Source organism: Lynx rufus, unplaced genomic scaffold, assembly GCF_022079265.1.
Source record: "Lynx rufus isolate CCGP_SWC_20201006 ecotype Redwood Valley unplaced genomic scaffold, mLynRuf1.p SCAF_24, whole genome shotgun sequence".
NCBI lineage: Eukaryota > Metazoa > Chordata > Mammalia > Carnivora > Felidae > Lynx > Lynx rufus.
In genome coordinates, this window is record NW_025814839.1 from 12,585,403 (window position 1) to 12,600,583 (window position 15,181).

A 15,181-nucleotide genomic window follows, 5' to 3' on the forward strand; every position below is an offset into this window, starting at 1 on the left:
CTACTCCTGAGAGCCAGAGTTCGACCTGGTGATGCCTGTGCCGTGCGCCCCTCGACCGACCATCTCCTGGCCCCACTCCCGGTGGCTGGACTCCTGCAGTCCGCGGCCTTTGGTCTCGATGGGCAAAAAGCAGGAGGCCAGGGCGGCCAGGAGGCAGCAGCCACTGTAAACTGCCAGCGTCAGGTACACAGAAGATTCCAGCATGACCTGGGGGAGGGAGACACGTGCCGGTGAGGGCGTCCCTCCTGAGTCACAGATGCCACCGACCCTTCGGGAGGTACTGATGACTCCAGGCCCTCTTGTAAGCGCTCTCTGCACTGATCCCATTGAGTCCTCACGACAGAGCGAGGCACGTGTCCCCATTTTGCAGAGGGGAAAAACTGAGCCTCAAAGAGGGGTAAGTAAGTGGCATACTCGAGTTCTCACAGATACTCAGGACAGGGCTGGGATTTGAGCTCTATCCCCATCAGGCTCTAGGGTCTGTATTCCTTGAAACGACACTCTCTCTCAGAGCAGGACCTCTGCGGACTTTCTAGATTAACAGCAGAGCCCAGCCTCATTTGCTCATCTGCCAGATGGGTAAGGGCAGTAACCCCCTCCCAGTGAGAGGAAACCCCAAGACGACTCGGTCCCCTGCAGGTGCGTGACCAGCTCTCAACCAACAGTAGGTAGTGGGGACATACACTGGCCAGACACAACAGCCCAGAACAGAGCTACTTGGCTGAAACACGTGGCGGAATTCTATTTATGTGAAAAATCCAGAATAGGTACATACAGACAATGCACAGGGGCACCTGGCTGGCTCAGTCGGTAGAACACGTGACTCTTAATCTTCGGGTCACGAGTTCAAGCCCCATGTTGGGTGTAGAGCTTCCTTTTAAAAAAAAATGCACCTTGGGAGCCCCTGGGTGGCTCAGTCGGTTAGGCTCCGACTTTGGCTCAGGTCACGATCTCACGGTCCGTGGGTTCGAGCCCCATATCAGGCTCTGTGCTGACAGGGCAAAGCCTGCTTGGGATTCTCTCTCTCCCTCTCTCTGGCCTTCCCTTGCTCTTACACTCTCTCTCTCTCTCTCCAAATAAATAAACTTAAAAAAATGCACCTTGGGGTCGGCAAGGGAAGAGGGGGAAAAAGGGGGTAACTGTCTAATGAATAGGACTTTTTTTTGGGGGGGGTATGGACTTTTATTTGATGACAATGTTTTGGAACTAGATAGGGGTGGTGGTTGCACAGCACTGTGAATGTGCTAAATGCCACTGACTTGTTCACTTTCATTTTTTAGACTTTATTTCTTTAAGTACTCTCTACACCCAATGTGGGGCTTGAACTCAGGACCCTGAGCTCAGGAGCCGCGTGCTCTTCCCACTGAGGCAGCCAGGCGCCCCTGAACTGTTCACTTCAAAATGATTCATTTTACGTTATGAGACTTGTACCTTGGTAAAAAAAAAAAAAAAAAAAAAAAAAAAAAAGGCGATAAAGGCTATTAAAAAAAGCAAAACGACTTCGAAATAAGATCCCTAAAAACGGACAGAAATGCTTCAAGACACACAAGGGGCTGCAAAATTCTGCAAAAACACCTCATTATCCAACTCTGAAACCACGGCCAGGGACATCTGTTTCCCACTAAATCATGTTGTTTTCAACAGTTTGTTTTCCTCTTACTTGTTTTCATCCAATTTGTTTTTGGCCCAATCAGATGGCGCACCCCCCCCCCCACCACACACACCCCGGGTCTTCTGCATAGGAAAGACTTGGGTTTGAGTCCCAGCTTCTCTGCTTGCCAGCCGTGTGACCTTGAGCAAGTCGCTTTGCCTTTCTGAGCCCGTTTGCTCATTTGCAAGCAACACAGTTCCTTTCATAGGACGGGCTGTTAGGGTAAGAGAAGATGAGGTGCACGGAAGGTCCTGCAGACGTCTGAACGTGGTGTAACTGCTTTCTGTGCTCTGGCTTTTGCACCCCTCCCCACCTCCCCCCAACCCCGGATTCGGAGGTGACACCTACCTGAGCAATGAACGGAGTAATGAGAGCACCCACTCTCGCCATGCCACTGCAGGTGCCCAGGCCGAGCGCTCGAGTTGCCGTGGGGTAGACCTGAAACACAGCCACGGATGCGGGCTTGAGAAAATGCAGGATCCTCCCCCCCAGCCCCACTCTGGCTCAGGAGTGATAGGACTGACGCCCGCGGGCCCGGAGTTAGCGAGGATCACTCGGGTGTTGGTGACCCATCGAGGGGTGGGAGACCAGGTGGGGATTCTTATCTCAAAGGGGATAGGAGGTTCAATGGAGAAAGAGGGCGAGAGGCCAAGCTGTGGGTGGGAACCCAGTTAGGGGTCCTCGGTGCCCAGGGTGGCTGGCCTCCAAAGACTCCGCCAGGAACCGCTCCCCATTCTGCATCCAGATACTGTTCTCCCGCCTCTTTTCATTAGTTCACCCCGCAGCACCGGCCCCAGCCTTTCAAGGCGTTTCATTGAGACAGAGATTGAAATGCTTACACAGTTTCTCAGTTCGTACCCAGAGTGGCCCCGTGCCTAGCTCTCCCTCGGGCAAAGTGAGAAGTGACTGTGCATCTTCCAGACCAAGGCAGTGTCTTCTCCACTCCCTTCCCCAGTCCGCTGGCTGGAAGGAGGGCTCCAAGGCCCTGGGGCAGGATTTTTCAACCTTGGCACTGTGGCCCTTTGGGGGTGGGTCATTCTTTGTGGTGAGGGGCCGTCCTGGGCATCGGCGGATGTTTAGCAGCATCCCTGCCCCCTACCCGCTAGATGCAGGAGAACCTTCCACACGGCTCTCCTGAGTTGTGACAACCCAACGTATCTGCAGACATTGCAAATGGCCGCTGGGGGGCAAAATCACCCTTGGTTCATCATTACTGGATGAAGTTGCAAGATGCAAAGAACTTGGGTCCCTGAATCACTGCGGAAATGGAGGCTGTCCACCAACCTGGAACACCAGGTTGGACTGTTTCATCAGTGAGAAACTGCTGTTGGGTCAATACATTCCCTTTGAGGAGTTATTTGTTACAGCAGCTAGCGTGCCTCTAACAACTCCAATGCTCTGTGCAGAAGCTCGGGAAGAATGAAGAATGTGAAGGGAAAAATAAAATTCACGCATGATCCCAAAACTCAGAGATAGCCGTTGTCACGTTTGAATGTATATCCTTCCAGGTTTTTTATGACCGTATACACATCTACGTTCGTTCGTTTATTTATTCGCTCAGCAAAGTTTTTGAGTGCATACCATATGCATTTACCTGTGATATTTTATTTTTTTCTATTTTTTAGTGTTTATTTATTTTGAGAGAGAGAGAGAGAGAGAAAGAGAGTGAGCCCACGGGGGAAGGGCAGAGAGAGAGAGCCAAGCAGGCTCTGTAGCTATCGGCACAGAGCCTGATGCGGGGCTTGAACTCACAAACCGTGAGATCATGACCGGAGCTGAAACCAAGAGTCTGACGCTTAACCCACTGAGCCACCCAGGCACCCCTACAGAGGATATTTTAATTCACCCAACGACACAAGCAACATATAAATATATTCTCCTTGTCAAAAATGAAATCACCCGGCCGTCCTTGGATCTACAACCTCTCCTAGGAAATACTCCCCAGAGGTTCCCGCTATTAATAAGGTGTGGAATGTATCCACCCAGGTGTGTTAAAAAATATGTGTATACAAAATACACAGCATCGTTTTTAAAATATAAACGGTATCATAGCATACCATTCTGCAGCTTGCTCTATCCATTCAGCGCTATGTCTTGAAATCTTATTAACATCGTATATAGATACCTACCTCGTTCTTAACTGCTCATAACCACCTCATCATTAACTGCCGTAATTGTATTCCCCGGCGGATGTTCCACAGTTTACCATTCAAACGAGATCGACAGACATAGTATTAGAAGAGGGGCACAGACACTGAATGCACAAGGAAGTCAGGGGAGGGGGAGATCTGGGAGGGCTTCTTGGAGGAGGCAGGATTGGAGCAGGGTGAGGACGATGCCTCAGAGCGAGAGCTCCGGGGTGCTGCGGGAATGAGGGCTAATCCAGACACCCTTTTTCCCCTGGCACAGTATCTGGTATATAATATTCTCCTCCCTTTGCTTCTATCTAAAATAAGATGAACTAGGGGCACCTGGGTGATTCAGGTGGTTAAGCACCTGACTCGTGATTTCGGCTCAGGTCATGATCTCACGGTTTCATGAGTTCGAGCCCCGCGTGGGGCCCAGCACTTGCAGCTCAGACCTGCTTTGGATTCTCTGTCTCCTCTCTCTCTGCCTGCCCCCCACCCCCCCGCGCTGTCTCAGTCTCTCTTAACTAAACTTTGAAAAAATAAGATGAAATAAAATACAATAGATATAAAATAAACAACCCATAATCCCTGAGTGTGGGAAACTGAGGCACGCTCAGACGCTATTGTGTGGAGCGCAAACTTGTACAACATTTTAGAAAGTGATTTTTCAACTCATCTCAATGTTTGTAACGTTGATAGGCTTTCACTCAACAATTCCATATCTTGGCATTTATTCTACAGGAAGGATACGTGTGCCCAAGACTATATAAAGCTGTTTACCTCAGCACTGTCTGTGATAGTGAAAAGTTGGAAAACAAGCCAAATATCCGTAGAATTGTTATCAACTTATGACTTGTCCAGGGTGCCTGGGTGGTTCAGTCGGTTAACTGTCTGACTTCAGCTCAGGCCATGATCATCGCATGGCTTGTGAGCTCGAGCCCCTTATCAGGCTCTGCACTGACTCCCCCACTCTCTCTCTAAATAAATAAATAAACTCTTTAAAAAATTATGATTTGTCTGTACTATATTGTAAAGTATATAATATATATGCATATATATACCATATAGTATAATATAGTATATAATATAAAGTACACATACTATATAGCATAGTATATAATATACATAGTATTTATACTATAATAAAATAGAGTATATAATATATAGTTATATACTACACAGTATAGTAAAAGGAGGTATGAAAATATATATATATACTATATAGTATAGTATATAATAGACATAGTATTTATAGTATAATAGAGTATATAATATATAGTTATATACTACACAGTATAGTAAAGGGAGGGATAAAAATATGTATATATACTATATAGTATATTATATAATATATATAGTATTTATAGTATAATAAAATAGAGTATATAATATATAGTTATACTACACAGTATAGTAAAGGGAGGTATAAAGAAATATATATAGATACTATATAGTATAGTATATAATAAACATAGTATTTATAGTATAAAAAATGCAGTATATAATATATAGTTATATACTACACAGTATAGTAAAGGGAGGGATAAAAAATATGTATATACTATATAGTATAATATATAATCTACATACTATTTATAGTATAATAAAATGCAGTATATAATATATAGTTATATACTACACAGTAAAGAGAGGTATAAAAAAATATATATATACTATATAGTATAGTATATAATATACATAGTATTTATAGTATAAAAAATGCAGTATATAATATATAGTTATATACTACACAGTATAGTAAAAGGAGGTATAAAAATATATATATATATATACTATATAGTATAGTATATAATATACATAGTATTTATAGTATAATAAAATAGAGTATATAATATATAGTTATATACCACACAGTATAGTAAAGGGAGGGATAAAAAATATGTATATATATACTATATAGTATAGTATATAATCTACATAGTATTTATAGTATAAAAATGCAGTAAATAATATATAGTTATATACTACCCAGTATAGTAAAGGGATAAAAAACATGTATATATATACTATATAGTATAGTATATAATATACATAGTATTTATAGTATAAAAATGCAGTATATAATATATAGTTATATACTACTCAGTATAGTAAAGGGAGGGATAAAAAATATGTATATATACTATATAGCATAGTATATAATATATATAGTATTTATAGTATAATAAAATAGAGTATATAATATATAGTTATATACTACCCAGTATAGTAAAGGGAGGGATAAAAAATATGTATATATACTATATAGTATAGTATATAATATATATAGTATTTATAATATAATAAAATAGAGTATATAATATATAGTTATATACTACACAGTATAGTAAAGGGAGGCATAAAAACATATATATATATACTATATAGTATATAATAGACATAGTATTTATAGTATAAAAAATGCAGTATATAATATATAGTTATATACTACCCAGTATAATAAAGGGAGGGATAAAAAATATGTATATATACTATATAGTATAGTATATAATATATATAGTATTTATAGTATAAAAAATGCAGTATATAATATATAGTTATATACTACACAATACAGTAAAGGGAGGAATAAAAATATATATATATTACACATACACCATATAGTATAGTATGTAATATGTGGTATATATTAGTATATTGTATACAGGATATACTATACGTAGTAAATATTGTATATATAGTATAGGTTAGTAACTGTTAAAAAGAACAAAGTAGATTCCTATGTCCTGGGCTCACAGTCTTTCATCTTTCCCTCCGAATTTCCCCACCTCATTCTCTGCCCTGGGGCTGGCCGATGTGGACCACCAAGGGTTCCCTGGCCTTCTGGCTTCTGGTTAGGCTCAGCCAATGGGCAACCCCAGCGGGAGATGGGAGGGGGTAGAAGAGAGGGGTCGGGGTATTTATTCTCCTCATCTTTCCCTCCAGGCTGCCTCAGTCCCATGTGTCCCTCAGCTGAAGGTCACAACTTCTCTCTACGCAGCTCTCTCCTGGGACCCTGGAACACTCCCCTCTCAACATCCCACCGACTCTGGGTGGCGGCAGAGTCCCCAGCCACCTTCACCCCACTGCAAGCTCGGGGGCACTGCTATGTCACGTTCGTGTTTCCCTCAGCCTTGTCCCTCACCACTGTAATTAGCTTCTGTATTAAAACTCTTCCCAGTTGCTCGCTTACCCAATCTGGTACACCCACTAACATAAATTAGGGTATGCTTCAGAAAAAACTGAACTATTCAAAAAGGTTGTGTCTAGGAAGGGGGAATATGGGGCCCTTTAATTTTTGGTTTTATACCGTTCACTACCATTCAGAACTTTTACCTTGAACATTAGCTTTCATAAGCAAAAAGCAAAAAAAAAAAAAAAAAGACAGGAAGATAGCCTGAAATAATGAAGAGCTTCACTGTTCCCACCCAGACAGACCCAAGCCCAAGGATAAATCTCATGCTGAGGATCCCAGGCTGGATGTTTCTGAAAGCAGAGCTCCTTCCCTCCCCGACCCGGCTGCTCCCAGACACCTCTCCTACCTCAGGTGTGTAAACATAGGCTGCCTGGAAGCCTCCAGAAATAAACGCTCTTGCAATGAAGAGTAACAGAGTGAGCATATTTCTAGGGAGAGAAATAAAAAAGTCGATGAGCAGGTACTTTCTTCTGTTGACTTGTTTCAGCAAAGTCCTATGTGCCCAGGCAGAATTTATACCCTAGAAATGGGCAAAGCCCACCCTCACCCAATCCACACGGGCACACAATCCCAGTGCCATCTCTAAAGGCCTGCCTTTATAAATTTTGTCTTTCTCCAAAGTCCAGGGTAAGAGCTGCAAACGTCCGTGGAGTCCAGGCTGGGGGCAAGGTCAGAGAGAAGTGATATAAACCACTTGAAAATCCAGATGGAACCTTGTAGGGGCAGGAATTGAGTCAGGTGCCAGCTGAGCCAGTGAAAGCAAACTTCTGTTCAGTATTTTTAGGATCATCCTGACCCCCGACCTTCTGTTCCATTGTTCCCATAAATGTCTGAGAACACCCCCATGTCAGGGTCTAAGCTTCCTCTCCAGGCCTTCCACAGATTCATCAGGTATGGTCTGGGGCCTCTCCGAGAGCAAGAGAGGCACAAGCCACTTCCATATTTTGAGGCTCTCGATGGAAAAATGGAGAAACGCCAAAAGGGGATTATAAACCAGGACCCTGAAGTATTTCCATTGAACAAAGGAATGCTTTTAACCCATACATAAAGAGCTGTATGCGTGATCTCACTGGTGGACAATGTCCAAAGTCTAAAAGTGACAGTGTTGGGGCGAAGCCTGAACCAAAGTGCCCTCCCACCCTTAACCCCCTCAGAGGCGCAAATATGAACCCGATCCTGTGGTCAAGAGTCAAGAGTCCTAGTGAGGGGCTGGGGAGGGATCTCTCAGATGACCACCAGGAGTACAGTCCACAGCTTACAGACCCAAAGAGCCACTGACCATGCCCTCAGAAGTGGGCCTGCTGGCCAGAGCGAGGGGGTTTCACGACCCACCTTCCGACACAGATAAACAGCAGGAGGCTGCACAGGGAGAAGATGACGAAGCACAGGGCCATGGTCTTCTTGCGGCCCAGGCGGTCAATAATCCACAGAGTCACAAGGACACCTGGAAGAGAGCAGGGCACCATGGCAGGCAGCTTCCAATATGGCTCCCAACACCCCCTGGTATTCACAGCCCGCATAATCGCTACCCTTGAGAGTGTGCTGGACCCAGCAAGTCGCTTCCAATGACTAGAATATAGAAAAGCGTTGGGATGTCACTTCTGAGATGAGGTTATAAAAGACTGCAGCTTCTGTTTTGCTGGCATTCTCTCGCCCCCTGACTCTTCTTAGGTGCTGGTCTTAATGGAGAAGGCTACCTGGCGAGGAGCGAAAAGCGGCCTCTGGCCAACAGCCAGTGGGGAACTGAGGCCCTCAGTCCAACAACCCTGGAGGCATTGAATCCTGTCAATGACCATGTGAGTGAACGTTAGTCCCTTGCGTTCTCAGGGCCTCAGTTACTTCCCCTGCAAAATGGGACTAAGTAAAAATAAGATTCCCTAACCTCAGTAGAGACACTACAGCATGGTGCTTATTATTAATAATAACTGTTAAATGTGGGCTCAGGACTTTTACATCCGTTATCTCGCTTCATCATCAAAACAACCCCCCAAAATAAATGCTCGCAATAGCCCCACTTCCCACACTTATTCATTAAAAAATTAAGTGCCTATCTTTGTGTTAGGAACTGTCGTGCTAGGAGCTTGGGATACGCCAGTGAACAGAAACAACAAATCATAAATGTAATAAGTAAGAATTTGTTCTGAGTTTCAGAAAGGCAATACCATGGAAATCATGAAAAATCATGGTGAGTGCATGAAGTCATGGAAACGGTTATTGGCAACGTGGTGTCTAACTCTGAGTCCCTACTCTTACTGTGAGCTATTTGCGGGAAGGCTTTCGGAAGATAGATGGATGGCGTAGTCATGAGTGAAGACCGTGGGCTCTGGGGTGGGACCACAGCGCTTAGCCCTGCTGGGTGTGGGACACTTAGCGTCTTAGCTGGGTTTTCCGAGAAGCAGATCCTGGGACAAGGGCCCAGGTACAAGTGTTTAGTTGAGAGGCAACCCAAAGAAGAACCAATAGGAGGGTGGGAAAGTAAGATGCGGAAGGGAAGGCAAGAGTGCATGTCAAGCAAGTTACCACTGCGGGTCATTTCTACCGAATTCCACCGGGGGGCTCTGGGAGCCAGTATGGAATATCCATTTTAGAATTCTCCTGCCTGATGGGCGAGGAAGCTGGGGTATTTATACACCACCAACTCCTGCAATTACCGTTTGAAAGCAGCTCCCAGGTGTTAACTCCCTGACACTTGCAGCCACCTTGTTTGTTTGCTTTTAGATACTGAAGCTTTCCATTCCTCCTGAGATAGTCCTCAGGCACAGAGACGCAGATACTGGCAGCTGCAAGTTGCCAGGAACTGTTTTTGCTACACCTCTCTGAGCCTCAGTTTCTTCAGGTGCAAAATGGGAATAACTGTGCTACTTCCTAGGACTAGATGACATTATCAGATAAAGGGTTAGTATCCAAAATCTACAAAGAACTTATCAAACTCAACACCCAAAAGACAAATAACCCAGGGAAGAAATGGGCAAAAGACATGAACAGACACTTCTCCAAGGAAGACATCCAGATGGCCAACCGACACGTGAAAGAATGCTCAACGTCACTCATCATCAGGGAAACACAAATCAAAACCACAATGAGATACCACCTCACACCTGTCAGAATGGCTGACATTAACAACTCAGGCAACGACAGATGTTGCCGGGGACGTGGAGACAGGGGAACACTTTTGCATTGTTGGTGCGTATGCAAGCTGGTGCAGCCACTCTGGAAAACAGTATGGAGGTTCCTCAAAAAATTAAAAATAGAACCACCCTACTACAATTGCACTACTAAGTATTTATCCAAAGGATACAAAAATGCTGATTCAAAGGCGTACATGCACCCCAATGTTTGTAGCAATGCTATCAACAATAGCCAAATTACGGAAAGAGCCTAAATGCCCATCAGCTGAGGAATGGATAAAGAAGATGTGAGATATGTGTGTGTGTGTGTGTGTGTGTATACCTGTATACAGGTGTATACACGTATACACACACACACACACACACACACACACACACACACCCACACAACGGAATATTAGTCAGCAATCAAAAAGAATGAAATCTTGCCATTTGCAACAACATGGATGGAACTAGAGTGTATTATGCTAAGCGAAATAAGTCAGAGAAAGACATATATCGTATGATTTCACTCAGATGTGGTATCTAAGAAATAAAACAGATGAACATAGGGGAAGGGAAGGAAAAATAAAATAAGATAAAAACAGAGAGGGAAGAAAGCCATAAGAGACTCTTAAATACAGAGAACAAACTGAGGGTTGCTGGAGGGGAGGTAGGTGGGAGGATGGGCTAAATGGGTGAGGGCATTAAGGAGGGCACTTGCTGGGCTGAGCACTGGGTGTCATATGTAAGTGATGAATCAAAGGGTTCTCTTGAAGCCAATACTACACTGTATGTTAACTAACTTGAATTTCAATAACTAAGTTTTACAAAAGACTAAATGAGTCGTATCTAGAAAACATTTAGCATAGAGCCTGATATACATAAAGTAAGCATTCAATAAATACCACTCTTGTTGTAATAATTACTAGTTTTTTACAGGAAAAAGATAAATTATCTTCACTTTATGTGCAGGTTTGGATTTTTTGACTCCCCACTAGTCCTTCCAGTGTGAGTGCTGATGGGGGACAATTCTCCATGGATCTCTTATATTTTTGTGTACTGGCTGCCCTTTGTTCTGTTTGGATAGCCAACAGCCTTGCGAAGATAGAGATACTGTCTCCTTCCAGAGCAAAGAGCAAGCCTGTTATACTGTCCATAAAGATGACGTATCTCTCTAGATCAAAAGCTGGACAAGTTTCTGGCAGCCCATTATGAAAGATCTGGGTTCCCTAAGCTTGGGATTCCTTAGGTAAGCAAAGTGAAAAAGGGACTGAGGAAGATACTGGGAAGCCAAGGAAAACTGTGGAACACAGAGTCAAGAATATAGGGACTAGATCACTCACGACATGGTAGGGAATGTTCAGGTAATTCCTTAAGTAGCAACCATCATCCATTACCAGCTTTTGTGCACACTTGAGTGAAGGACAAGAGTCAGAGCACAGCAGCTACACCCATGACTCCATTGCGTGTGTAGCATCCACTTGGACCCTCCCTCATCATCCTTGTGGGACTTGAGAGCACGGGGAGCTGACACTAGTACGCTGTTCATGTTGTTTGCTGTGCCATGGGTAACAGTCTTTTGTCTCTGACCCAGGAGTCTCATGTCTTCTGCCAGGGAGCGTGACACGGGCGGCTTCATTTGTTAAGTAGCCTTTACAGTTCTTGACAACTTGCAGCTAAGGGTTGAAAAACTAATCTCCAGCTCCCCTAGAAAGGGGATTTTCTCCCAGGCAGCAGCACCGGGTGGAGCCACCAGATCAACAGCGGCCACATTCACGGGCTCCCCTGCCCCCGCCCCCACCTCCCACAGCTCCCTCACCTGGAAACTCAGAGAGCGTGGTCCACAGCAGATCCATGTAATCCTCCTCACTCAGGTACTCACAGGCCAGGCTGCATTTTGCTTCTACCGCCTTCTTCTGGCTAGAGACTGGAAGGTGGGAGACAGGAGAAAAAAGAGCCATTCTCAGAAACTTGAATCACACCCTCCTGCCCCCACACCTCCTTCCCTGGGTACGATTCAGCTGGGACACCGTGGAAAGAGCCCAGGCTCCGGAGTCCGACAGACTCAGGTTCGAATCCCAACCAGCAGCGCTTTATCTCTCTGAGCCTCAGTTTCTTCACAAAACTAGAGCTGATGAAACCACTGGGCAAGGTGGGTGGGAGAATGAAGGCAGGCTGTGCATATGAGCGCGCTTAGCCCAGAAATGGCACACACTAGGTGCGTTTGTGGCAGACAGACTCCAGGGTGGCCTCAATGATCCCCACCAATATTACCTGGCCCTCATGACTTCCTTGATCTCACCTCCTCTCTCTCCCTTGCTCTGCTCACTGTACTCGAGCCACACTGGTACGCTTGCTCTTCCTTCAATACTCCTGCGTCAGGACCTTTGCACTGGCTGTCGCCTCTTCCGGGATGCTCTTTATAGATCCCATGACTAATTTCCTCACATCCTTTATATCTTTTTTAAATCTCATCTCATGGAGGTCACCCCGAGCACCCCCATTTAAGACTTCAACATACCCACTGCCCCTTGCTCTGCCCCACCCTCCTGACCTCCCTTGCCCTGCTTGACTGTCTCCTTTTCCTATACATTTGTTAACAAACAGCGTGAAAGATTTTGAAATGGGCAAAATGTTTTGTCTAGTGTACCCTTATAGGTTGTCCTGCTTTTCGTTATCTTTGAGATCTGCACATTATAGAATATTGGTATTAATGCAAAGGCTTCTAGTTCATCAAAATGCAAGTTGTGTCTGGTGATGCAATTGATTACTGCCTTATGCATACTGACAAGTTGTGCCTCTAATTGTAAAGCCATTTCTGCATTTCTGATTGCCTATATACGTGTATCTTTTGAACTCTCCTTTGAACCAGTTGTTACCTCTTGTGGTGTTAGCAGACCTCTGGTGTTAGTAGACAATTCTCCATGGATGCTCACATCTCTGTATGGTTTATAAGCAGAGGCACCGACTTCCTTTGTTCTGGACTATCTTTTCAAGGACCTTGGTTTAACCAACAGCCTTGACAGGGAGCGTCTACCTTTGGAGTAAGGAACAGGTTTGCTTATGGCCTTCAATGGTCTAGTGTCTCCCCACAGGGCAAGAGCAGGCAGGCTTACCATCCAGTGTAAGAGAGCTGGGAGCCCTAAGCTCAGAGATCCTCTCTTGTAACATAACCCACTGCTCTTGGAGGTGTGACCTCCTCTCTTCACATCACCCTGTGGGAATGGGAGCTCCTCACTGGTGTAAGAAATGCTGATACTCCAGCTACTGCTATTACTGTGAGTAGCAAAGTCCTTTGTCTCTGATCCAGGAGTGTTGTGTCTTTTGCAGGCATCTGTGGAAACTGTGCACGCCTAACCTGTTAGCTGGAAAATAGGTAAATCCTCAGACTTTTCACAGTTCTTAACTAATTCATTCATTAACTGATGAGTTAAAATCTTTGACATGCGGTCATTATATATTTGTATGAGAGGCATGATTTTACCTTTTCTTAAAATTTTTTTCTTTAACCCATCACCTTCTACCACACTATGTCATTGCCTCACTTATTAAGCTATTCTCTCTTTTTCTCTCTCCCCACCAAAACATGAGCTCACAGGGTAGGGATATTTGTCTTTTGTGGTCACTGATGTACCCTAACACCCAGATCAGTACCTGGCTTATAGAAAATATTGAATAAATGACTTGTCCAAGATCACACAGCTACTTAGTGCTGGAACCCAGGCTCCCTGATTTCCACCCGTGGGCTTGTTCCACGGTATCACTTCTCCTGCCCAGGTAGAAGAAAGGGCTTTTTTTTTTTTTAATGTTTATTTATTTTTGAGAGACAGAGAGAGCATGAGTGGGGGAGGGGCAGAGAGAGAGGGAGACACAGAATCTGAAGCAGGCTCCAGACTCCGAGCTGTCAGCACGGAGCCCGATGTGGGACTTGAACTCATGAGTCGTGAGATCACAAGCCATGAGATCATGACCTGACCCGAAGCTGGAAGCTTAACCGACAGAGCCACCCAGGTGTCCCAAGAGAGAGCTTTTAACAGGAGTTGGCAAACTATCACCTGAAGCCAAATCTGGTCTCCAGTTTGTTTCTGCCTGGCCTGCGTGCTAAGAATGGTTTTTGACCTTAAAAAAATTTTTTTTGTTAAGTTTATTTATTTATTTTGAAAGAGACAGAGACAGCAAGAGCGGGGGTGGGGCAGGGAGAGAGAATCCCAAGCAGGCTCCTTGCAGCCAGTGCAGGGCCTGAGCTCACAAAACCACAAGATCATGACCTGAGTAGAAACCAAGAGTTGGACGCTTAACCGACTGAACCACGCAGGTGCCCCTGCATTTTTAAATGATTTTTAAAAATCAAAAGACGAATAACACTTCATGACATAAAAATGATATGAAGTCCAAATTTGTACTCATTAAACTTTTTTTTTTTTATTTTAGAGAAAGAGAGAGAACGAGAGCACGTGAGCGGGAGGAAAGGGGCAGAAGGAGAGAGAATCCCAAGCAGGCTCCATGCTCAGCAAGGAGCCCGATGCAGGGCTCAATGCCATGACCCTGGGCTCACAACCTGAGCCGAAATCAGGAGTCGGATGCGCCACTGGCTGAGCCATCTGGATGCCCCAAATTCACATTCATGAATAAGGTTTTATCGGAACACGAGCAATGCTTGTTCGTTAACCAATTGTCCACAGCTTTTTTCCTTCTTTGTATGGCCCACAAAGCCTAAAATATTGACTAGCTGGCCCTTTCTGGAAAAAGTTTGCCAACCCCTGCTTTGTAACATTCCCCTGGATCCTCCTCTGTTTTGCTTAAGCGGGTCCACTGTTGGGGGCACGTGATCTGCAGTCAATAACCAAATCCCAGACCTGCCACTGAGCCACCAACTCATTAAATCCTCACACCAATAAACCAAACTATTAACTAAGCTTATAGAGGCTTACTATGAAAAAGATAACCAGGTAAATCCTACAGACAAGTGAGAACCTGATCCCTTTATCCTCCACCCTGGGCTCAATGCTAGGAACCTATTTTTAAAGATAGAATTGTTTGAAATCCCAGACATGTGCATATAGTCTTTGCTTCCTGGCTGTTCCTTTTGTCCAGT

General features: G+C 44.5%; 1 protein-coding gene across 1 annotated transcript in view; it reads right to left on the bottom strand.

Moving 5' to 3' along the window:
• Window positions 1–15,181, bottom strand: part of SVOP (SV2 related protein) — a 61,168-nt gene continuing 45,987 nt past the window's right edge. Inside the window, exons 11-15 of the mRNA XM_047088506.1 lie at window positions 11,906–12,013; window positions 8,309–8,420; window positions 7,323–7,404; window positions 2,000–2,089; window positions 1–207 (exon numbers count right to left, since the gene is read on the bottom strand). Coding sequence (XP_046944462.1) covers window positions 1–207; window positions 2,000–2,089; window positions 7,323–7,404; window positions 8,309–8,420; window positions 11,906–12,013 — 599 coding nt within the window. The remainder of the gene's footprint in view (window positions 208–1,999; window positions 2,090–7,322; window positions 7,405–8,308; window positions 8,421–11,905; window positions 12,014–15,181) is intronic.